The sequence below is a fragment of the Engraulis encrasicolus genome, chromosome 17 (assembly GCF_034702125.1).
Source record: "Engraulis encrasicolus isolate BLACKSEA-1 chromosome 17, IST_EnEncr_1.0, whole genome shotgun sequence".
NCBI classification, from domain to species: Eukaryota; Metazoa; Chordata; class Actinopteri; order Clupeiformes; family Engraulidae; genus Engraulis; species Engraulis encrasicolus.
This window is the reverse complement of record NC_085873.1, coordinates 44966166-44991835: the sequence shown is the minus strand read 5'-3', so window position 1 is coordinate 44991835 and position 25670 is coordinate 44966166. Positions and strand designations below refer to the sequence as shown.

At 43.2% G+C, this 25670-nt stretch overlaps 1 protein-coding gene across 1 annotated transcript in view; it reads left to right on the top strand.

The window, feature by feature from the left end:
• Positions 1 to 16514, top strand: part of LOC134466886 (protein sidekick-2-like) — a 360453-nt gene extending 343939 nt beyond the window's left edge. The window contains exons 35-46 of the mRNA XM_063220787.1: positions 385 to 486; positions 1025 to 1140; positions 1741 to 1927; positions 2794 to 2931; positions 7591 to 7794; positions 8187 to 8312; positions 8560 to 8724; positions 9132 to 9272; positions 9958 to 10090; positions 10679 to 10811; positions 13725 to 13781; positions 14783 to 16514. Of these exons, the coding sequence (XP_063076857.1) occupies positions 385 to 486; positions 1025 to 1140; positions 1741 to 1927; positions 2794 to 2931; positions 7591 to 7794; positions 8187 to 8312; positions 8560 to 8724; positions 9132 to 9272; positions 9958 to 10090; positions 10679 to 10811; positions 13725 to 13781; positions 14783 to 15331 (2051 nt within the window). The 3' untranslated portion in view covers positions 15332 to 16514. The remainder of the gene's footprint in view (positions 1 to 384; positions 487 to 1024; positions 1141 to 1740; positions 1928 to 2793; positions 2932 to 7590; positions 7795 to 8186; positions 8313 to 8559; positions 8725 to 9131; positions 9273 to 9957; positions 10091 to 10678; positions 10812 to 13724; positions 13782 to 14782) is intronic.
• The last annotated feature ends 9156 nt before the right edge of the window (positions 16515 to 25670 follow it).

Sequence of the window (25670 nt, the reverse complement as noted above, 5' to 3'; positions counted from 1 at the left end):
TGCTTTCAATTGGACTGTCAGATTCCAATACCAGATTTCCATGCCATAGTGTATCACACTTTTGACAAATAAAAACAGAAGCACACCATACAGTCTAAGTCGTCTTTTAAAAAAAAGCCTGTCTGAGCGTGTTTGTGTGTGTTTCAACAAATCCTGGCTGTGTGTGTGTGTGTGTGTGTGTGTGTGTGTGTGTGTGTGTGTGTGTGTGTGTGTGTGTGTGTGTGTGTGTGTCTGTGTTTCAATAAATCATGACTGTGTGTGTGTGTGCGTGTGCATGTCCGTGTGTGTGTGTGTGTGTGTGTGTGTGTGTGTGTGTGTGTGTGTGTGTGTGTGTGTGTGCGTGCGTGCGTGTGTCTGTGTGTGTTCCTCTCTGTCTGCTTCCAGACCTGAGCAAGCACAAGCGCTATGAGATCCGTATGAGTGTGTTCAATGCTGTGGGAGAGGGACCCACCAGCTCCCCTCAGGAGGTCTTCGTGGGAGAAGCAGGTAGCTGACTTTTTCTCCTTTTCCCCTCTCCCTTTTACCCTATTTTTTCATCTTCTCTCCATTGGCTGTGTATCTGTATTTGTAATCTTTTTATGGCTATTCTTGAACGTGGACAGTGCTTCAATGAAAAAACAAGAACAACTTATAATCTCTAATCATCTACTCTGTTCTATTCCGTTCCGTTCCGTTCCGTTCCGTCTTCTCTTCTCTTCTCTTCTCTTCTCTTCTCTTCTCTTCTCTTCTCTTCTCTTCACTTCTCCTCTTTCCTCTTCTCCTCTTTCCTCTTCTCTTCTTGATTTTCAATGGCATTGGTCCAGGTAGACAAATGCTGAGGCACTCAAGGTTGTAACAATTGTAGCCAAATAAAAAAATAAAAAATTACAACCTTGAGTGCCTCAGCATTTGTCTACCTGGACCAAATTTGAGAGCCCCTACACTGATGAGCACCAAGGGAAAAGGTGAAGACCCAGAAGCACTCCAATTACATGCTTGTGTTTTCAAAGGCATTGACCTTTGACCTTTTGTGTCACTTCCTTAGTTCCAACTGCTCCACCCCAGAATGTTGCCATCCAATCAGCAACAGCCACTCAGCTGGATGTGACATGGGATCCTCCTCCTCTGGACAACCAGAATGGAGACATACAAGGCTACAAGGTGTGTGTGAGTCAGAGTCAGAGTGTACATGCACGTGCGTGTGCGTGTGCGTGTGCATGCTCTCCGAGGAGGTGGCACAATCACTAAACCTCACCCACGTTTGTCATCTCATTATGCACCGAGGTGCAAATCTTGCTAGGATTGGCACTGTGTGTGTGTGTCCTCCATCATCCCTGATTGTCTACAATAATATAGGTCCTAAAAAAATATTGCAGATATGCAACCATCCTAAAATATGTCTAGGTCTTTAGAGTCTCCTCTACTGGTTGTGCTTTGGGGGGAATCCAGACAGGGTGAAATGGCAATTAGCCATAATGCTGCCAAATGCTGGAACCAGCTTCCTCTTCAAATTGGAACTGCTCCAACAGTGTCATGTTTTTTTTAAAAAATTTTTTAAAGAAATTAAAAACACCTTTATTTTAATCTGCCTTTGGTTAAGGGTAAGTTATCTTATTTCTATAATGTTCTCTATACGGTCTACTTTCTAGAATATTTTTTTCTATCTTTTTCGTTCTTTCCTCTTTCTTTCTTTCTTTCTTTCTTTCTTTCTTTCTTTCTGTGCTACATTGCAACATTTCTTCCATGTGTGATTCCATAAAGATCTACTTCTGGGAGTACAAGCGTCAGAACGAGACGGAGAAGCTTCGAACCCTCTTCCTGCCGGAGGGAGGAGTGAAGCTGAAGAACCTGACTGGCTACACCACCTACATGATCAGCACGGCGGCCTTCAACGCAGCAGGAGACGGACCTCGCAGTGTTCCCACCAGGGGCCGAACTCAACAGGCTGGTGAGAGAGAGAGAGAGAGAGAGAGAGAGAGAGAGAGAGAGAGAGAGAGAGAGAGAGAGATTGTGTGGACTCCACAGTATACCAACAGTGTGTGTGTGTATGTGTGTGAGGTCGTGTGTGTGCATTTGTATCCCCTGATGTGCATTTTTATCCCCATATTCTGTTTGTGTGTGTGTGTGTGTATGTGTGTGTGTGTGTGTGGTGTGTGTGTGTGTGTGCACGCGTGTGTGTGCGTGACAGAGAGAGATGTTATGAATTCATTGACTTTCATGAANTTCCAAACACACCGGACATCACCATTATAGATGCTGACAATGAAAAGGTCTCCTTTGTGGAAATAGGTTGCCCCTCTGATCTCTGCATGGACACTTGCTACCACTCCAAGATCCTGAAGTACCTGCCACTCATGGATGTGGTCCCCAATCAAGGCTTCAACTGCAAGCTTATTGTTCTTGTGTTTGGCAGTCTAGGACATGTACATAGGCTTGCATTGCGTGGACTGCAACTCTGTGGACTCAATAAGGACAATTCAAAAAAGACTGCTAAATACTGCTCAATTTCTGCAACAATTGGTAGTTTAGCAATATGGCGAAGGAGGTGCCATGTCTACCCCTAAACAACTTAAATTAACCAGGCCATTCTGACCTGTAATGTATTACATTGGACCCTATGATTCTGATCAGTCCCTACTGATTGCTATGACATTTGCTTCCATCACTATTTGGATTTGTAATGCTGCCTTCTTGGTGAGATCCAAATAAAAGTACTAAACTGTGTGTGTGTGTGTGTGTGTGTGTGTGTGTGTGTGTGTGTGTGTGTGTGTGTGTGTGTGTGTGTGTGTGTGTGTGTGTGTGTGTGTTTCCCAGCTCCCAGTGCTCCCAGCTTCATCCACTTCAGTGAGCTGACCACCACCTCAGTGAACGTGTCCTGGGGGGAGCCAGTGTTCCCCAATGGCATCCTGGAGGGATACAAGCTCATCTACGAACCCTGCACACCTGTGGATGGTGAGCACACACACACACACACACACACACACACACACACACACACACACACACACACACACACACACACACACACACAGGCAGATGGTGAGGACACACACACACACACACACACACACACACACACACACACACACACACACACACACACACACACACACACACACACACACACACACACACACACACACACGCACACACCTATGCACCTATTCTCTCTTTTCCCACACCAGGTGTGAGCTGTGGATATATGGCAGGTGTTCATCAGTGATGAAATACAATTTCACTCTGAAAACTCATTAATACCTGAGAAGCGCAGGCAACAGAGAGACACTTACTTCAGGAAGCCAAAAGTATAAAGTATTGCCACATACACTCATAAAAAAACCCATCCATTGAGCGATAAATGAGGGAGGCTGTGTGTGGGACCTGGCACCTGTACCATATTCGGGTAGTTCAGACTGACAGCATAAAAAGGCGTGTTATTTTCACGCTCGTGCATGGTGTGTGTTGGTCCAAAGCCTCGTCTTGTGAAGTCGTGGAGGGCAACACCTCGCAAAAGTAATTTTGTCACGTGACCAGCCTTGCAAGAGGTGCTTAAAGGGACACTGTGCAGGAAATGGCCAAAAAAGGTACTGCAACTATGCTGCTCATTGAAACTGGGCTGCCTATTGCCAAATTTGATCTTAACATGAAAGTTTACTAAGTAATAAACAAATATTTACTAGTATGGTCCAAGTACAGTCATATTTGCTATTAAATTGCTATTTTTCGGAAATTCAAAATGGCGGACCATGGAGAAGATCCCCCTTTTCATGTATGAAAACTGCAATTCTTCCAGTCATAATGAATACTTAGAATTTGATGCTGGTGGTAAGTATTCATGAAAAAGGTAGCATTAGTGAATGGGCAGCATGAATTCTGGAAATAAACAACTAAAAATCTCACACAGTGTCCCTTTAAGTAGTTTTACAGCGGTCATGGCGAATTTATGTTGCTAAACGAAAAATTGCGGCCCTGCCTTGGCCAACCGGTAGGGCACTCCCCTGCCATGCGGCTGACCCTGGTTCGATTCGCTTTCTGTCCACCTCTCACACTGTCCTATCAAATAAAGTCGAAAAAGACGGAAAAAAACTTTAAAAAAATAAATAAAGGAAAAACTGCAACGCTTTGCCCTGACTAAAACCATCCCTAACCCTAACCTGTCAGTAAAGCAATGTTTCTGCAGCAACAAATAAACAAGCTAGGATAAAGGGGAAATTGTGCCCAGACCAAAGCCACCCCATAATCCTGGTTAGGGGTGGGTATTGGCAAAGGGTTCACGATTCGATGCGCATCACGATACACATGCCACGATGCGATTCTATCACGATGCATTGCGATTCATGTACTAATGTGATGCATTGCGATAGTTACTTCAGTAAATGTGTAAAATACAGCTAATTTGTCAGTTGCTGTGTAGCTTTCTTAAGTCAGTTCATTCTATTTAAGCATTCTATCATCTGGGAGAGAGCTTACATCGCAACAGAAATATTACCTATTCTCTACTGAACAAAATAACCCGTGGCAAATCGAATTTTATTGTTATCAAATAATCAATTTTCATGAATCCATGCAGTATATTGAGAAAATAAGTATCACGATACCTTGTCATGAATCGATGCATTGTATCGTGAGAGTAAGTATCGCGATGCATCGATATGACGATTATTTTGCACACCCCTAATCCTGGTCATATTCCAGCCCTTCCCCATCTCTCTCTCTCCCACTCAATTACGGTCCCATTCGGCTTTGTCTTGTCCGTCCCATTCTTTGTTATCCTATCCCCGTAAATCCTTCAAAAGCCCTTAAAAATATATGTCAGCGTTTTCTTTCTTTCTTTCTTGTCCTTTATCCACACACACAATCATCTTTTTAATAGCAGTACATGTAGTTGTAGCAGAGCTGTAGCAAAGCTGGCCAAACTACAAGTGACATCGCAAGTCTGTTGCAAGTCTCTATCGATCAATCAGTCAGTCAGTCAGTCTATCTATTGTTCATAGCCCTCACTACTGTCGTGTGACCTCTCTAAATTGTAGAAAATTATAGGTTGCGTGTAGAAATGTGTAGGGACAATTGCAGTTATGCAATCGAAATTACATTATTGGGTGTGGATAACTTCCTCACACGGCTTGCACCATTAAATGTAGGGAATCCTGCAATGGGCGTGAGGAATATTCTTCCTCACTAAGGGGCAACATTAAATGTAAGGGAAGTACAGTAATGTAATTATAATTACATTAATAAGTATAAAATTCTTATACAGTCCAAATATGTAATGTGTTATTACTATATGTGAGGAATAAGAGTATAAGAAATGATGCATGAAGAGTGTGTTAAACTCTTCGCGCTGGGTATCAATAATGTATAGGTGTGTACTTATGGAATCGTCAATTGTCTAATTAATGATTGCATAAAACACGTCTCATGACCGTCTCATAAAATCATGACCATTATTGAGTAATAATCTGAAGGTTTTGTGGTTGACTTAGTAGAAATTGTTCAAATAAGACAAACACGGTTCACCACAATGTACATTTATTGTAAAAGCATCATCCGGTCATAACACTGATACAGCCAATGTGCCTTGCAGGGCATAAGAACTTAGGTAAAATATACAATATATACATGGGGTATGAGAGGATGCTGGTGTGTGTGTGTGTACGCTATGCGAGAGAGAGAAAGACAGAGAGGGAAGAAGGGGGCGCGCGCTCGGTGTGCGCCGCACACCTCTGTCACCGCGTGTCCGGAGCGGTGGGAGGAGAGAGAGAGTGAGACATGTATGTTCGTATGAACTATGGCTCAAATGATTCTGCGCAGCTCGGGCGAGCAGATCCGAAATATGAGTTACAAGGAGGGGCGTTAAGCTTTCGGCTGATGAAGCGGGAAACTATCTTCAAGATAAGAATTCAAGCTGATCAGAGAATACTGTCCTTTGGGTTTTACAGTATGCGTGGGGGAAGGGAAAGGGAGCGCTTGGCGCTCTTTTCCGACAATAGCTTACGTCCTCGACTCGGTAGCTGTATGGGTTAAAACACTGTTACGTGTATCTCTGTGAGTAGATAATTTACGTGTGGGTGCATGTAGGCCTATGGCAATACTGCAACTACTGTAAACTAAGAATAGCGTGTGGCTATTTGTGGTGATGAGAGGGGAGAAAGAGAGAAAGGAAAGAAAGAACAGATAGAACAAAATAACCCAAAATAAAATATATCACACTCTACAAGTGTGGATATTTAAACACAACTCCTCAAAGCTATGTAACAGTTCTAACTGCATATCTATGCCCAATTCAGTGCTTACTGCGTTATCCTTGGTAGGAAGGGAGAGAATTCTTTGATCTCTCCGGGCGAGATGGATGCGCGCGTCTTCGTGCATGCGAAGTTCCTTTGTTCTCCAAGCGCTCGGGTCCTGTGTGTGGCCGAGTGTTACCACGCGGTTCCGGCCGCGAGGTTGAAATATGTCCAAGAGTCTTGCTTCGTTGAACAGGGAAAGGAAAAGGGGTATTTCGTTGTGTAATCCGATTGTCTTTGCGCCGTCTTGCGAAGGTCCAGTGAGAAAGGGGGGTGCATGCAGGTCCGTTCCACGCGTAATTGTACCGGGTTGTCCACTCTCTTGGGGGACAGACCATCAGGCCTCAACCGAATCTTTTTCGACTCCAGGGAGGTTCCTTTGATTTCGGTACTAGTAAAAGATTAACAATTGTCCGTACAAAAGTTATCCTATAACGCGTGAGTTCCTTGTGTGTCCTGACTCACTGCTCTCCTAGCAGTGTTCGCAAAAGTCACTCGAAATATTGCAACCGAATGCAATACAAACGAAAACCGGTTGAAGGAAGAAATATATCGACCGTAGTGTTAACCTGGCCAAGATAACTTACAGTTTCAATAATTTCTAAAATAGACGTCTCCAAGGAGACTTGTGGTCCCGAGATGTTGTCTTCACCTCTGGATAGAGGGGTCGGGCAAAGATTCATACCTTGACCTGGGTTTTATAGGAAGGGGGCGGGGCTGGGCCACGTATGTAATTCGAACCAGGTACAGTAGAAAATGGCGTCTGTAATGTATTTCACAAAATGGCGGGCATTCGTAAAATGAGGGGAAATGAATTAAACTTTAGGTGTAATAGTACCTACAAATGATAGTCAACTAGATAGGCAACTTTCATGTCTTTTAAGAAGCAAATTTTAACTAGGAAGGTGCAGGGAGGCCTCCAAAATAGCCAAGTTCTTTTTTTTCTTTTTTGAAGTAGGCCTACTGTACATGCTGCTAGGCTACAAAACACAACACAGGCAAATAGGCCCAACAGGTTCTGCAATAATAACCATAATACAGTATCACAATCAGTAAGTCATAGTGGTCATAATGTATCTAATAACTTAAGCACTGTACTGTATGTACACATAAGTCTTTGTGTTTGTCAGATAACATGTATTGTAGGTCCACATTTGACTGTTTGTCTGTGGATTGTGTTTTTTGTGTCAATCTGTTCACACTCCGATGTGTGTGAGAGGTTAGGAAAGGTGACTGGCCTGTGTGTGTGTGTGTGTGTATGTATACAGTACTTTGTCTGAGTGTGCTCTAAATGCGGTGTGTCTGTTTGTTTGTGCGTCGGTGTCAGTGGCCTGTGCCGACTGTCTTCACTCCCCCTCCTCCTCTTCAGGCGTCAGTAAGACGGTCACGGTGGACGTCAAGGTTGGAGCCCCCTACTGGCTGAAGATCAAAGACCTGGCCGAAGGAGTCACCTACAACTTCCGCATCCGAGCCAGGACCTACATGTACGGGCCCGAGGTGGAGGCTAACATTACAACGGGACCTGGGGAAGGTAAATGTATATTTATCAATATGTCTTTGTTTCTATCTGTATGTCTATCTATACATCTGTCTTTTTCTCTACAGGTAGAACGTACATTCTATTCCACTACCAGGCTAGCCGTTGAATCTCTGTGTGCCTATCCACCTGTCTGTCCAACTGTCTATTTATGACGCATAACCAAGCCCTACCGTGGCCTAACGGTAGGGCACTAGTTTACTACGCCGGCGACCAGGGTTCGATTCCGGCCCGGGACATTTGCCAGTCCTTCCTATTCTCTCTCTGCCTACTCATTTCCTATCCCTCTGTCAATATCATGTCTCAAAATAAAGCACAACCCCCCCCCAAAAAACAATTTATTTATGATGCATAACCTTTGTATAACCTGTTATCCTCCTCATCAGGTGCCCCTGGTCCACCCGGAGAGCCCTTCATCTCCCGCTATGGCTCAGGTCTCACCATCCACTGGTCCAATGGAGATCCCGGACGAGCCCCCATAACGCGATATGTCATGGAGGCCAGACCCTCAGGTATGTACACAAACTGACACACACACACACACACACACATGGGTGGTTGGTCTTTTATGTACTTTCAGAAACGTTATGAACGTTTGTATTTGTACATGTGTGGGTGTGTGCATGTGTGTTTGTGTTCACTATATGCACCCTCACTAACAATCCTGTCGATTAGTCCTTCAGATGTTTGTGTCCACATATATTATGGGTATGCATATGTATTATGCTTATCTCCTACCTTCTCTCAATATCCTTTCAGATGAGGGCTTGTGGGACATCCTTGTCAAGGACATTCCAAAGGAAGTGACATCATACACCTTAGACCTGGACCTCCTGAAGCAGGGCGTTAGCTACGACTTCCGTGTCATAGGGGTCAACGACTATGGCTACGGAACCCCCAGTGTCCCATCCCCCTCTATATCAGGTGAGCAGGACACCTCGGGGAAAAAAAATCAATGCTTCCTTCACTGCAAGTGCTCTGCAACCCCTGCGATGTGATAGGGTGGGGATGTCTTTTGCCTAGACACTGACACAAGATGAATAAATCTGTTGAAGCCTTTAAGTCATATCATAAATGGTTAGATATTAGAGTATCAACACAAAATAAAAAAACACATCACTTCAAGACATGTACTGTATATTGTGGTATTTTATGTCTTGAGTGATTTTATTTAATCATTGTTAAGTAATAAGATGTTACGATACGATACAACACGATAAGATTATACATTATTGTCAGTTTACACTGAAATTCATGTTAGCAAAATTAAGTAACATCAACAAAGTTAACAGTCAGCATAGTTTCACTAACATAAATCATATATCCTCCAGCCCAAAAGGTGGCGCCGTTCTATGAGGAGTGGTGGTTCCTGGTGGTGGTGGCTCTGGTGGGCCTGATCTTCATCCTGCTGCTGGTCTTCATCCTCATCATCAGGGGGCAGAGCAAGAAGTACGCCAAGAAGGCAGACTCAGGTTAGTATTACTTACTACATAATACTGTACGTTCAATACCAGAGCATTATCAAGAGGTAGAGCAAGAAGTACGCCAAGAAGGCAGACTCAGGTGGGTATTACCTACATAACACACTCCATACCAGAACATTATCAGTGGGACAGAGCAAGTACGCCAAGAAGGCCTACTCAGGTTAGTATTACCTGCCTAATACGCTCCATACCAGTGGGCAAAGCGAGAAGTAACCCAAATTCTGGAGAATCACAGTTCTATCTTACCAATAATGAAAGTTTAACACAAGGTGATACAATAAAAAACACATCACTTAGGATCAGATAGATAATCAAGACCTCTCGCTATAAGAGGGAATGTCCATCCATCGGTCCGTCGGTCTGTAACACATTCTTTAAATTGGCCAAAACATGATCTTCGCCGCCATTTTTCGTATGACTCTCTTCATATTTGTGCTTTTCTTCTTCTACTGGATCGTGATTAGCAAAAAGTGGAAGCACCTTTATCCACCTGTCTGACATGTTTTACTTAGTCTCCCGTTACGAAAATCGACCATGGTTTTACTGTAGTAACTATGGTTTTACTGTAGTAACCATGGTTTCTCTAAGTACTCTGAACCGACCATAGTATTACTATGGCTTATCCATGATTTTTTTGGGGTAACCATTAAAACTTTTTCCTTTGGTCTCCTAGGCAACAACTGTCACACCCTGATGCACGGCGAGATGGTGCGATTGGATGACAGCAGATTTCCTGCCCTCGAGCTCAACAACAGAAGCCTGGCCGTCAAGAACTCCTTCTGCCGCAAGAACGGCATCCACACCAGGTTGTAATAACAATATCTATTACATTACATTACATTACAATGCATTACAGTTGGCAGACGGTTTTGACCAAAACAACTTACAGGAGGAAATTCAAGCAAGTCATCATAACAATTGTATGCTTCACTACAACATTACACAGACTCTTGACAATGCTTCTCTTCTGCACAGTGTGTGTGTGTGTGTGTGTGTGTGTGTGGGTGTGTGTGTGTGTGTGTGTGTGTGTGGGTGTGTGACGGTGTGGGTGTGGGTGTGGGAGATTATTGTCCATGTCTTATAGACCCCTTTGGTAGTTACTGTATGTCTTCACTGACTCCATGCATTATTGGCTCAAACACACACACACAGACACAAATAGAAAGTGCAGCCCTTGAATAGAGAAGGCATGCTGTCCTGAAGTGTGTACGGTTGTAAAAATAGAGATACTAAAAAGTACATGGCTGTTTCAGAAGCATAGGAGATGGGAGATAGGAAGTGGTAAGAATTAAGTTTACTGTCAACAGGTCTCCATCGCGACCCAGCCCTGGTAGTCTGTACTGCTGTAGTTATCTGAGACAGGAAGTGGTAATAATTCTGTTTCCTGTCCACAGGTCTCCGCCGCGACCCAGTCCTGGTAGTCTGCACTACTCAGACGAGGACGTGAGCACCACCAAGTATAACGACCTCGTACCAGCCGAGAGCAGCAGCCTCACAGAGAAGCCCTCAGAGATATCAGACTCACAGGTGAGTGGGGCAGGCACACACACACACAAGTAGAAACGTTTGTGTGTGTGTGTGTGTGTGTGTGTGTGTGTGTCTGTGTGTGTCTCTGTTTGTGTAATGATTAATGGATAGGGGGTCAGGCTGTGTTTGCATATGTCTCTCGTGGAGGGGGATCGTCAAGGTCCATGCATGTCAAAAAAGAAGCAAAGAATGAAGAAAAAAAATCAAGAACAAAATAAAGGCAGACAGAAAGAAAAATTAAATGAGCTAAATAAAGACATGAGAAGAATTTAAAAAAAAACAAAATTCAAATGGCAAGAAAGCTCATTTGAAATCTAAAGAAGAATAATGGAAAGAATAGAGTAGTGTGAAGAGGAGGAGGATAAAGAGCATTAGAAAAGGAATGTTTTATTTACGATGTGATTCTGTACAGACGAGTCTCTAAATGGCTCTATTGTCCATCATCAAAGGAGAAAAGAGGACAAAATACCAAAATGCAGGGGAGTGAACAAATCAGGCTTGTACGAAATTCCGAATTGGATGAATTGGAATTCAAAGTAATGCCATAATAGGAACACTAGGTGGTGTCATTACCTTGAATTTCTTTGATTGTAAGCTACACCACCCATTGAAAGTACATAGAACACCACCACCTAGTGTTCATATTATGGCATTACTTTGAATTCAAATTCATCCAATTCGGAATTTCGTACAAGCCTGGAACAAATCAAAAGGACACATGTGGGGGCTTTGTGAGGGGCTGCTCTTTGCCAAAAATGGCCGGGCCATTGCAAGTATATAAAATGTCTGGGTTTTTTCTTCAATGGAAGATTGTGATTTTTTAAAAAAAGTACCAGTAATCGAGATTTTAACCCCTTAAGATGCGGCTTTATACATTTGTTGTTAGCAGTATGGTAATGACCAAGTCGTGGTGCATTACTAAAAGGCATGTGTTGTGTCATAGTATTGTAGTGCTATGGTAGTTACATTTCAATGACTATTACAGCGTGCCACTGGAGGTACGGCGCGCATTAAGGGGCTACATTAAAAAAATCTCGATATGTCATTTTTGCCATATCAACCACCCCTACCTGGTGTTGTGAAGGAGTTGGGGTGTAGGATTGGGGTGCTAAGTTGAGTGGGGGTTGCTCTGTAGGGCTGGTCCCGTTGACTTGAATATTAGGGCAGTGGTTCTTAACCTTTTTTTCTTAAAGCACCCCCCTACCTGTGCCCAAGACCAACCGAGCACCTCCTAAACAAACGTCTACACATATACACACGCTAGAAAAGGATGTAAGTGATTAATTACAATGATTCTTGCTTGAGACACTAATCAATATCTTAATGCCTTTACATGGGGACCAAAATATGTTTTAATTTGGTTTTGATTTGGCCTAATTATAATGTTCACAAGCTGAATTTTGGTCACAACCTCAACACAAACAAATTTCCGCGCACCCCCTGAAATCTGTGGCGCACCCCCAAGGGGTGCCCGCACCCCAGGTTAAGAACCACGGTGTTAGGGGACACCGGATTCTGTAGAACTCCATTGAACCGCTTAGAAGCAACCGCGACTGATCTGCGAGAAGTCTTCCAACCTGCTGTATATATCCACATTCGTTCCTCAGCAACGCTGAAAATGATAGGATGTTGATTGCTCTTGACTGTCAATCAAAATAATTCTGTCAATCAAGTCAAGTAACAATGCTCAATGGTCATTTAAATAATTTACATAGCTCTCTAAAATAAAGGGTCAGCCCAAAAAGAATATTTGGCTTGTTTGAAACACATTTTCCCTACATTCCCTGTTTCCCTCCATTCAGACATGCAATATTGGGAACTTGATTTCACTTGGCCTCAATATTATTTCCCATCCAGTCAAAGCGGAGTTCAACGCTTGCTTTTGTCAATGTTTTATGGTCATCCATATTTGACAACCACTGTATCTGTTTACTGTGTCCTCTCGTCATTTCCATCACTAATGCATTGTGTTGAAGAATGCTAGGGGAATGCAAGCTATTGGAATCCATCCACCCCAACCCCCCATATATTATGTGACAAGTAGGCCTATTTGAACACTTTGCATTGTACACAAACAAAGTGTTGTATGTATAAACAATTAGGAGTGTGGTTGGTAGGGCTGCCATGATTGACAGTAGCAACTTGTTCCTCCAGACATAGGATCACCTTTGAGACAGGATTTTGAAAGTCTAGTATGTCTGGTTTCACCCATATTTCGAACTGGTTGTGAACTGAAGGGTGTTACTAATATTCAGGTGTCAATGGTCTAGGGTTGATTTGGAAAATGGTGGGGACAAATTGTCCAGGGTTAATATTTTCACAATGTATTTGGGTCAAAGACGTCCAACATGTCCTTCAGTGCAACAGATACTTTTGCTTACTGTAAATGCAAAAAAAGAGATTTAAAAAAAAAAAAAACATTTTGGCTTGGCTTTCATGCATTCACTTTTCAAAAAATTGTTTTGAAATTTCACGTTTTTCACAGTTACAGTAAGCAAAAGCATCTGTTAGCACTGAAGGACAGTGTCATGTTGGACGTCTTTGACCCATTTGTTAAAAAGTTGGTGGGTGGGGATAAATTCAGGAGTGGTATGGACGTGTCTCCAACATCCACTCTATAAACTACGCCCATGCCAGGTGTGCTAAAATGGCAGCCTCCTTTGGTTCAAAATGTGCTTAATTCGGCTCTGCTTAAGTCCATATATGATGTCACAGGTCATTTGTCCATTTATTATACATTCGATGATCATCAGCCATCTCTCTGTCGCTCACTCTCGCATTCGTCATGACATAACTCAACTCAATTTAGTTCACCTCATCTCCACACCACTCATCTCCACTCAAGTCTTGTCTGCTCTGTCCCTGTCGCGAGCCTTGTAAAGTGAAATCCGCTATATCTTTTTTCACCTCTAGGAGGCGCTTGTGTTCCCGTGTAAGACGGGGGGCCTCCGCGTTCTGCCGCTAACCCTGGTGAGGAAATAAAATGATGCTGGTGATGCTGCTGCTGAATGACCCAACCCAATTCCCTTCCCTTTCTGGGTACATCCCAATATGTGTCCTTGTCTCCTCCACTTGTGCTTGTCTCCTCATCCCGCCTCCTGGCCCCTCCTCCGTGGAGAAAACAATAAAGTTTCCCAGCTGTCAGCCTAGCCACAACAACTTTTGAGGGACTGTTTTTCATTCACCATAACAATTGCAAACGAGAAAAAGACTCTACAATTGAGCTTTTGCAAGATATTGGAATATAATGCTGTTGTCAGTGATGTCATCATGACGAGAAGCGAGTGGAGGAGGCAAGTGGAGGAGGCAAGGTCACATATTGGGATGCACCCTGTATCTAAACAATCCAGTGTGCCCTCTGAACTGGTTCAACCCTCATTGTTTCCCGTAGACATTTAGGCCCTGGAGTGTAATGTGTGACCCTGGACTCTCGTGCCCTAACACCATACTCTAAATCACCTTTGACCTTTGGACCTTTTGAGTTTGAGTTGTTGTCACTTTCGTTTGTCAGTATTTTTTATAGCGGTGTTTTTATAGCTGTATTTTAAATATAGTAGTCTGTGTCTCCATATCAGTAAGTGTGTGTGTGTGTTGGTGTACAGGTTTGTGGCGGGGTGCAATGAGATAAACTGTGTGTGTGTGTGTGTGTGTGTGTGTGTGTGTGTGTGTGTGTGTGTGTGTGTGTGTGTGTGTGTGTGTGTGTGTGTGTGTGTGTGTGTGTGTGTGTGTGTGTGTGTGTGTGTGTGTGTGTGTACTTTTGAGAAGGAAAGAAAGAAGGAAATTAACAGCCTTTTAAGGGAAGCATGGTCTCTGCTCTCTTATTTAACCCTCATGTCTTTGTCACTCATCCTTCATTTTGCTCTTGCATTCTCCTTCCATGGTCTCTCCGTCAATCTCTCACTCTTTCTCTAATTCTGTCTCATTGTTCTCTCTCTTTCCCTTTTTTCCATACTTCTTATCCTCCAACTCAGGGTAGCGACAGCGACTACGAAATGGATTCAAGCCAACAGAAGACCCACTCCTTTGTCAACCACTACATCAGCGACCCAACCTACTACAACTCCTGGCGCCGTCAGCAGAAGGGCATCTCCCGTCCCCCGGCCTACAACTACTCCACGACCCCCAGAGCTGGCAGCGATCCTGACAGGACCTCCAATACCAGCAACCCTGCAGCAGAGCCTTGCGTTAAGGCTCAGCCTCCACCCTTGCCACCTCTGCCTCCCATGCCCCCCAAGATAAACTCCCCCCAAGGGCAGACACAGTCACCCAGCCAGCACCAACAACAAGGGCAGGGGCAAGTGATGGGGTCTGTGGGGTCTGTGGGGTCAATGGGACAAGGTCTAGATCAGGAGAAAGGTCAAGGTACCCTTTTCAGGCCTAAGGGTAGCCGGACTCCCACCCCCTGCCAACAGAGCTCCAACCCCCCCAGTCAGCACGGTACCCTCTATCGGCCCCCCAGTAGTTTGGGCACTGGGTCTCGGGCCCCTGCTGGGTTCGCTGGGTTCTCCTCCTTTGTCTGAACCTCCACAATGTTTTTTTCTTTCTTTCGTCTGTGATGAAGTCCGTCAACCTAATGAGCAAATGAATGAACCAGAGCGAGTGAGTTTGGTCAGCCTGCCAGGAATGACTGTTTCATTCTATTACATCTTTTGGTGTGGAAAATGGTGATGTCAAAACATATGATGGCAGGAACTATGACAGCAGGAAGTGAACAATGACTTTGGACTGAGAACATTTCAGATCTGAGTGAGTAATATCCTCCTGTACCTCCAGTACACAGTCACCACGCAGACCACAGTCTTGTATCTGATGTCCTTGATCTTCATGTCCAAGATAGTGTGAACCACAGCCAGGAAGCAGTCCACACAAATACAGGTCATGAACAGAGGTCGCTTGTGGATTTGCTTTTTGCACAATCCCTGGTGCTGAACAAAAAAGTAAAAAAAAAAAAAGGTTCGCGCACTCCTATGGATTTTTTCTTCTTTAAGTTATTTTTTTCTTTTCCTTGGAATCTGAGGAAGATCACAAGGTCGACACGTCATCATGCCAGTGAATGAATAAAAAGAAAAAAATAATGTGTGCAAACCTTTTTTTTCCAAAGGTCGCCCACAGAAGCTGAGGCTGAACAAAATGCTGCATGTCTCTGCAAAAGTGGTCTTACATACGATGTAATTGAGCACAAATGGAAGGATGATTTAAGACTAGGTCCATGACTATCAGGGTGAGCATGTAGACATTATTGATGGAGGGGCTATGGTTACAACAACCATGGGGGGACATGGTTACGCAACACACTGGCAGGCAAACCCACATACGCACAGGGGATTATCAAGGCACCTCAAATTGTAAGCCCTACTAAGATGCTGGTTGCCGTTGCAGAAGATATCTGTATTTGGAACACATTTGTGGGTTAAACTTGTTGTCTGTAGTGTCCACGGTTTTGGTTGCAGCCTGGTTCTGATTCAGCTGATTGCTAATGATCACGCAAGGCAGATTTGATCAGCTTCTCAGTGACATCACCTGTGTTGTATAGGATGGAAAAATGTGGCAAAAAATGTGATTATAATGATGATGATTGTCACTGACCAAAGAGTAAATAATAATTTAATACTATATTAAAAGTTTAATAACAAAGAGTAAATGTATAGTAATGTCTAAATTCCACAGCAGAATTACAACAAAATTGAATTTCAGTTCAGTTCAGCTCAGAAATGTTTGTGGATGAGATGAAATGTCTCTAAAGCTCCAAATAAAGTCACCACTCTTTATCTGTGTATGAGTTTTTTGGTTTTGTTTATCTGTGTACGTTTTTTTCCCTTTCTCATCCACTTCTCCCTTATTTTACCTTTCCGTTAACAGACTGGGCTGAAAATTGTCCTTCATTCCTTAAAGGGATACTGTGCAGGAAATGGTCAAAAAAGGTACTGCAACTATGCTACTCATTGAAACTGGGCTGCCTGTTGCCAAATTTGATCTTTACATGAAAGTTTACTTAGTGATAAACAAATATGTTCTAGTATGGTCCAAGTACAGTCATTTTTGCAGCTGAAAATTGCTATTTTTGGAAATTCAAAATGGCTGACCATGGAGAAGATCCCCCTTTTCATGTATGAAAAGTGCAATTTTTCCAGTCATAATGAATACTTAGAATTTGATGCTGTATTCATGAAAAAGGTATAATCAGTGAATGGGCAGCATGAATTCTGGAAATAAACGACTAAAAATCTCACACAGTGTCCCTTTAAAAATATGCTGCGATGTTTCACTTACTCAGCTCAGGGTTAAAACCACTGGTAACAGCCTCCTGTGACTCTAATGGTTGGGCACTGGGCTGCTATGCTGGCAACCCGGGTTTGATTCCGGGACGGTTCCTTTGCCAATCCCTCCACATCTCTCTCTCCCCACTCGTTTCCAGTCACTCCTTCACTGTCCTATCATAAATAAGGTGAAAATAAGGCCTTAAAAACACAGACAAGTCATTGAGTTAAAAAATAAATAAACAGTACACAGGCCTGGACTGATAATCCAGCATACAAGGCATTTCCTGGTGGTCCCAGCTGTTAGGCTATTTGCATTTTCTTACAGACTGACCCACAATGTAGAGGGGGCCTCACAAAAATACCCAGGACTTTATCGTCCCAGTCCAGTCCTAAATATGCATATCAAGCTTACTCACTGTGACTTAGAAGCTGTTTACACGTGAAGTATGTGGATCTTTTTGAAAATGCATTGGTTTTGGACTCTCATTGTGCACTCTAACATGTAAATGTCACAAACATTTTTTTTTTAATCTACATGGTATCTACACAAAGGGGAAGAAAAAAAAATGCATACGTGTAATGCCAGGCATTATTTGTTATTTATTATTTATTATTATTATTGATTATTTTCGCGGGTATTCAGCTCCTGTTCACACTGTAGGAGTGCATGGCAGGATTTAAAAGTTCACAGCTCACATCACATCCTCCCACTCGATGACTCGAGGATCAGATGCTTAAAATGGCCTACACACACACACACACACACACACACACACACACACACACACACACACACACACACACACACACACACACACACACACACACACACACACTCTCCGCGCATATTTGTGAAATGTGTGCTTTTTGGTTGTAGTTGAGCATAAAATAAATATGTGCAATCTCTAAAAATGAGTCCATCTGTGTTTATAATGGGTTGTGTTTTGATATTTGTCAGAATACGAATTGAAAAGTCACGACATCAAAATACATGCACAAAGTAAAAAAATATGAATAAAAAAGTAATGAATTCAGAAGTTATGAAAACTAATTTGTCAAGAGCAGGAAAGGGGACACATACCGGTATACGTCATAGCTGACTTCATCACGTCACAGGCATCACCAGCAGAAGAAAATCTTATCGACATTAACTACTCATGTGCTGAATTTTTGGCACTAAACCCAGGCCAAGACAAGACCTGAGAATGGAACAGACCACAGACACTCTCATAGACGTAATGTTAGGTTGAGAACTGCTTTTTTGAAGGCCCAGGGAGGACCACCCCCAGCTTTCTTCAAAGACTGTGAAGAAAGTGTTATGAAGCCCTGTGCCATGGGGAAATGGACCATAATAAGCTCACAAAAAATTATTTTATTAAAAACGTACGTATTGTGTGTAACGTTAAGAGCGCACATATTTATTATATGCTCAACTAAAACCAAAAACGCACACATCTCCCAAATACGTACAGATTACTTGCACGGATGCACATTTCTTTTTGACCGATTTCTTGCCCCATAACACACACACACACACACACACACACACCTCTCTTTATTTCAAAGTCAAAATAATACAATAACCCTTCCAACCTCTTTTACCGGACACATTTTTAATGTTTCTACACATCAAGTTTCTACATCACATCATTGTTTTGCTAAATCTTTGTGCAGTGTGTGTGCAGAGATCATTTCTGTTTTCCTAACAATAAAAGTAAACGATTAACAACATCCTGGAAAGACAGCCAGGTGACACTGGTATATGCTTTGCACCATACAATATGTTGAGTCCAAAGTATATAGAATAAATTAGTTACATTTCAAAGTAATCCACTATGCATGCTTCATACGAGTTAAAATAAATTAAAAACTTTAGTGCCTCAATATTTTTAGGTTCATTTCTAAGAGTTTTCTTTCACACTTGAAGGAGTTTATACACTTTAAACATGCCACTTTTCAAACTAAACAACACCATATGGTCTTCTAAAATGAGATACGTACCTAGTATTCTCCAACTCAAACAAAGCATTGCAGATCTGTGTGTGGGTATCGGGAGTACAACAGAAGCTGAGAGATCATACTGTTGATGCCAACTTCACTGCCTGAACAGCTGTCAGTGTGTGTGTGTGTGTGTGTGTGTGTGTGTGTGTGTGTGTGTGTGTGTGTGTGTGTGTGTGTGTGTGTGTGTGTGTGTGAAAGGGACGCTGTCAGCTTTGGCTGGGCCCGGGGCAAAGTCATTTGAAAGGGCCCCCCACCCAATACATTCAATGTCATGAGGGCCCAATTATGTCCCCCCCCATATCGCAGGGCCCGGGACAGCTGACACCTTTGTCCCCCCCTTGCCGGCTTCCATGTGTGTGTGTGTGTGTGTGTGTGTGTGTGTGTGTGTGTGTGTGTGTGTGTGTGGCAGTGTCCAGATGTTTGTGGACTGACTCTCAAGAAACTTACTGTACTGTACGAGCTCAGAGTGGCAGGCAGGCATCTGTCTTTGTGTCTATGTGCGTGTACGTGCGTTAGTGTGTTTACATAACGCTTTGTGGCACGTCTGCATCTGCTGCTCCCATCTAAAGGCCAAAAACTTTATTTCAGATAAGACTTTTTCCTCAGTCTTTCGCTCTGTTTTGAAGTGTGAGTGATGGGCACATTTAGAGTCTGTTTGTGACTGTTAAAGAGTTCTTGTCAGCTGTGTTAGTGTCAAATATCACAACCCCACTGATATAACGAATATGACTCATACTCCCCTTTACATAAAAAAATGTGGGGGAGACATTGTCTTACACTAAGAAACATGTGACGAAAAACGGCCAAAGCTTTTAATAAGGTTTAGAGAGAGCCATCTTGAGCACAGGTAGGATGGTTAGACTCATTGGGACATTAGTCCTGTGTGGAGTTTGAATGTGTGTGTGTGTGTGTGTGTGTGTGTGTGTGTGTGTGTGTGTGAGAGAGAGAGAGAGAGAGAGAGAGAGAGATGACAAGAAGAAGAGAGTTCTTTCCCTCTTCCCTATCTCCATTGCCATTCCCTTTCCTCCCTCCCTGCCTTTCTGCAGTGTAAATGAGTATGCTAAGGGACTGTTCGTAATTTACCGGAGTTAGGGGGAGGGCCATGGGGGAAAAAAAAGATTAAAAAAAATTAAAAAAAATTAATAATAATAAAAAATGCAATACTTCTCTGAAACACATCGCTTTGTGATGCAAGGTCCCGGGTGCATACTTTAGCACTGAAGCGTGTATCTGTAGTCATCCCTAAAAATGGTATGATCTGCCTTTACCCATAAGTCCGTTCGATATCAAATGGCTAGCTGGAGCCAATAAGAAGAAGAAGAAGAAGAAGAACGCTAGCTGGGAAAAAATGGCGGAGAAGAAGACAACATACTTTACTGAAAAGCGAAGCAAACTTAGGGCAGGTAGCAATGTACATCCGAGGCTACAGATATCACTGCAACCCCTTGGTGTCAAAGACACTATGGAAAAAATATGTGGGTTGAAGCAGCGCACAAAAAGCGATGATGTCGAGAGGAAGTTGGCAGCCCTGGCGAGAGTGTTGGAGGAACTGCAACTTCCCGTAGCCAGGCCGCGGACAAGGAGTCTAGTAGGACGAGGAGTTAGTCTTCAAGTGGTTAGTTGGACTTCGAGTACGCACATTGTTCGCTTCTTTTTTTATCATCTCGCCAACCACAGTTGTCTTCCGCGATTTCCTGTTGAATGAAGATATAGGCCTTCCTGTGATACTCTACACGTGATCTACAGGCGAGCGGTATATTATTTTGAAAGGGTCCGTGGACGTGGCAGAACTGCTGTGTCAGTTCTGCAGAGAAGATGATGACAGAAAACTGTTCGAAATACCTGTAGAAAAAGCCCTCTGTCTGTCGATCTTGGGAAATATTGAAGCTACGGTGGGGAAACTCTCTCCACTTTGTAGTTTACAGTAGTAACAACTCGGACATTGGTATTGAAGTGGAAGTATGGAAGTTTTTATTATTTTTTTTTTTTTTACTCAACACGTAAAAACAATAGTGAAGGCAATTTGTCTTGGTGACAGTGGAGTTAAAAGGCATCCCATGCAGCCGCAGAGGTAGATTCTAGCGGCTTCTCATAGGTATCCACTGATATCGAAAGCACATAATAGTGCAGACAACCGCCCTTGATGTAGGCTACATATCTGACTGTTCTCGTGATGGTTGTTCATAGGGCTGGGCGATATTGAGAAAAACAATAATCTCGATTAGTGTCTGCTATATCTCGATATCTATGCAAGGGGAAAAAAAATTCAGCAAAGGTTTTTCTTTTTATTTAGGCCTAAGTGCAAACAGCCCGCCCCCCCAAAAAAAAAAAAAATTTTCCAAGCAAAGTTAAAAAAAAAAAAAAAAAGCTCGGTGGCTATCTAGCCAAAAGATGTTCAATGTTGAAATTACAATGTAATTTTTTGTTCTGTTTGTTATTTTAAGGAAGATAATATGTACAAAAATAAAAAATATAACAAAGCATCAAAATGCTTAAACCATGTGAGATCAAAGGCTAGACTAGAGTCAGGCCCGTTGCTCCGGACCGCTTCCAGGCGTAACGAAAATAAAACGGTCTTTGTTCCTAGACGGCAGCACTATTTGTGAAGCGAGGGGTGCATCGTCAGTATGCAGTGGTGATAAACAGAAAACGGCAGTAATAAACGCTTATTAGTTAGCCTGATAAACCAGACTAAATGTGGATGTCTAATTTAGTCTGGCCTCGATGCATAATACATCCGAAGATTGTTGATGAGAACAACCTTCCCTCAAAACCCTGCCCGCTTTGATTCAAAACACATCTTTGCGTTGTAATTGGTTTGCCAGATTCATGGCATTCTGGCTTCATTGAATCATTATGCGAGGCCAGACCCACCCGTAGACAAAAACATTTGTCGTCCAGCGGGTGGCGCTGGTTCACCAGACTACTTATTAGTTTCACTGTATGCACTTATAAAAACAGCGGTAACTTTCTAGAAAGTCATATTTCAGTTGTTTATTATCATTTCGAAGCGGTTTCCAATGATTGGGAAACGCATCACGGCTGTATTAGCACAGCCGGTTTACCCCACTCTGGTTGTATGGGACAAAGATGTCTGACAAAAAGCGTCACGGACGGACGGACCAACGGACAAAGCCTCTTATATAGATGCTCCTCATCAGAGGCTCTTAATCCGAAATAACGCCATATTATTGAGCTGTTCGTCCTTTTCTTTGGAACAAATTCTGCTGTTTCGGCTTCTTCTGTGGGCGCCGCCATGTTGAAAGAGTTTATCAACACAAACACACGCCGCTACAGGCAAGGGGAGGGGGAGGAGGAGGAGGAGCAGGGGGAGGGGAGCCAGCTCTGTTGGACCGCTCCACAGCACAGAAGGGAAATCAGAGTGGCGAAATCTTACGCATTTACAGCCTAAACTCGAGATATTCGATATGTCAAAATATTAATCGATTTCATAAAACTTCTCGAGAAACCGTAAAACTCGATTAACCGCCCAGTCCTAGTTGTTCATCTACCAATTTTACATATCACATTTTTGTACCTGTAGGGGGAGGGCCATGGGAAAACAAAATGGAGGGGGGGGGGGCTGGTGCGCTGGAAGTCCGGTCAACCCCCCCACCTCAATTTTTTCCCCATGGCACTCCCCCCACTTCAATTTTGTTTTCCCATGGCCCTCCCCCTACAGGTACAAATATGTAATATGAATCACCAGGAAGACAACCAATAACACCAAACAGCAGCATGCCAGATCACCAAGGAGACGAACAGCATGAGGTTGCCAGGGAGACGATTAGCAACAGCATCCTGCCAGGTCGCCCTTGGAGACGACCAGTAACTGCAGCCAGCAACACCAGGCTCTCATGTTGCCACGGAGACAGCCAGAAGCAGCCAACTGTCAGCTATGCTGTGCTGTGCTGCATAGTTAAATTCTGTTGAATGAAAAGACAGCAAAATTAACTGTGTGTGTGTGTGTCCTGTGTGGTGCTGTAATATACCGTGTTGTGTACTACTGTTCCATGATTTGACATGCTGTGATGTACTGTACATTGCTGTGCTATGACTTGTCTAACTCAGCTGTTTGTATGAGTTCAAAGTGACTAACTGTCGTGCTGATGTGTGCTGTCTCCTCTGCTTTTAAGGTTCTCACTGGTAAGTATGACTGTTGTAAATACTTCACAAATGATTTACAATGATCCCATACTGTTGCCATGGCGCCGCGTCGTTCGGCTGCCTATCTGGTAACTCCTGTTCCCGTGCTCTTTTAACTTATTTTTTATGGAATTTGACCATATTTATTTTGTAATTTTGTTACATTCACTACCGCGTGTATGGAAAACACTTTTTCGTGGTGAAGTTTGATTAATTTTCACCGTGGTGTCCAGTTCAATTGATAGCGGTAATGGAATTACTATGGAGAAGAAATGCGCATTCCGGACGGGAGTCGTTGGAGCAAAGAATGGATCCGACGGCACTTCTTTCCCATGTCAGTGGATATTTGCGGGACTTTTGTACATCTTGGTGAACGGCAAGTGCGAGGATGCCGTCTCCAGGAGACTGCGGCTGTCTACGGTCGTTACTGTCTGCGTTGATCTACGCCTCCACACAGGATTCCACCTTCTCAGCTATGGACCGGACAATTACCCTACTCTATTTGTTTGTTTGATAATCTTTCTGCACTATGGAGTTAACCAGAACTGTCAGTTCACTGCAAGCTAGCCCACAAGGTTACGGTTGTATGTGACAAATAAATTACTCTTACTCTTATAAACCTTTTGATTGTTTTAGAGGTGGACTTGGCCATACGATGCAGAGACACTAATTCTTTCGAAAAATTGTCCGTAATAACTTGTCTATGCAAATGAATGAGCATTCGCAAGCTCTCTCAAACCTAACCACCCACACAATCTTATGGATATGCATATGGTGTGCATGCACCAACACACACACACGCACACACACACACAAATACACACACACACCCGCAGTGCACGCACACACAAAAACAAAAACACACACACACAAAGGCACACAACAGAGGCAGGCAGGTAAACATGCACAGGAACATGAACACACACACACACACACACATGCGCAAACACACACACACACACACACACACACACACACACACACACACACACACACGCACAGGCAATTTGTCATGCTCTTGTGCTTTTCAGAATCACCTCTGGCCTCTCCGCTCTCGCTGGTCCCTCATCTGACTAATAAAGCAGCTGTGTGTGTGTGTGTGTGTGTGTGTGTGTGTGTGTCTGTGTGTGTGTGTGTGTGTGTGTGTGTGTGTGTGTGTGTGTGTGTGTGTGTGTGTGTGTGTGTCCTAATAGGCTTCCCCATAGGCCCTTGGCCTCACGCCTCTCCCCTCACCTCCACTGATAAGCAGAGGTCAGGAGTGGAGAGTGAAACTACACACACAGACAAAAGAAATAAAATAGACAGAGAAGAAGGAAAGAGAGGAATAATAACACAAACACACACAAGAAGGCAACACACACAAGGCTTTTTAAAATTCCTAGCCCACTTTGGCAAGAGGTCTCCCATGCTCACTATCAATGCAAGGCACAATATCTGTAAAGATAGTTATATTCATTGGCTGTTCTACCCTCATACCTGTGGGAGCTGTACATATGGGTCTTTGGGGTATATGCCCTTTGCCTGATTATCATGACTTTCAAATCTCTTCGAGACTTGGTCTGACCAAGAGCATAACAACTAACACTTGCTACGTGTACATGATGTTTTTGAATCGGATCTAATAGATCGGATTTAAGTAGATCGGATTAAGAGTTATTTTGCGACGTGTATACATGGCAATTTCACTTAAATGCGATTAAACGTCTGGGGAAAATAAAGCATTGCGATTGGACTGAGGACGCACGTGCTGAGTGAGCCAAATAAGGCGTGGGGGCGTGGTCGCCAAACCTCCGGGGAACTACTGGGACACAAGCTAATCTTCAGCCCGAAAATGAATTCCCTCAGTGGACTCAAGGCTGGTAAAATCCCCTTTGGGTCTGGTTCTTTCAAATGCTAGTTAGCACCCTCCTAGCTTAGAAAAACGAACTGGTGAATGGGTGATGTGGAGTAACTTTGTTGTGCTTAATTACTTCGTGGGGCACTTTTACATCAATATATGGAAGCCACAACATTTATAGTCACTTAGGGACTTTAAATTAAGCAAAACTTTCATGTGAAAATCAACAGGAAGTGCCGCCATCTTTTTATCACTGACAAAGAGCACGGGCTCTTGGCGCCATCGTGTGGTCAACGAGCATGCGTGGAACGACCGGATTTATTGTAATTCTGATTAAAAGGTTACATGACAGAGGAACGTGTTTAATCGGATTTAAAAGAGGAATAAACCACCCACTTTAATCGGACTTAAGTTTAAATCGGAATAAACTTAAATCCTGTTCGGTAAGTGTTTACATGATGTTTTTAAAGTGGAATTAAGTTTTAATGAGATTTAAAGTGAGTTAAATCGGATTTAAATGCCTCATGTAAACGTACCAAGTGTCAAATGGCATGGTTGACCCACCTCCCTTGGTTTGCTACTGGTAGAGGGTAGAACAGACTGAGCCAAAGTTCA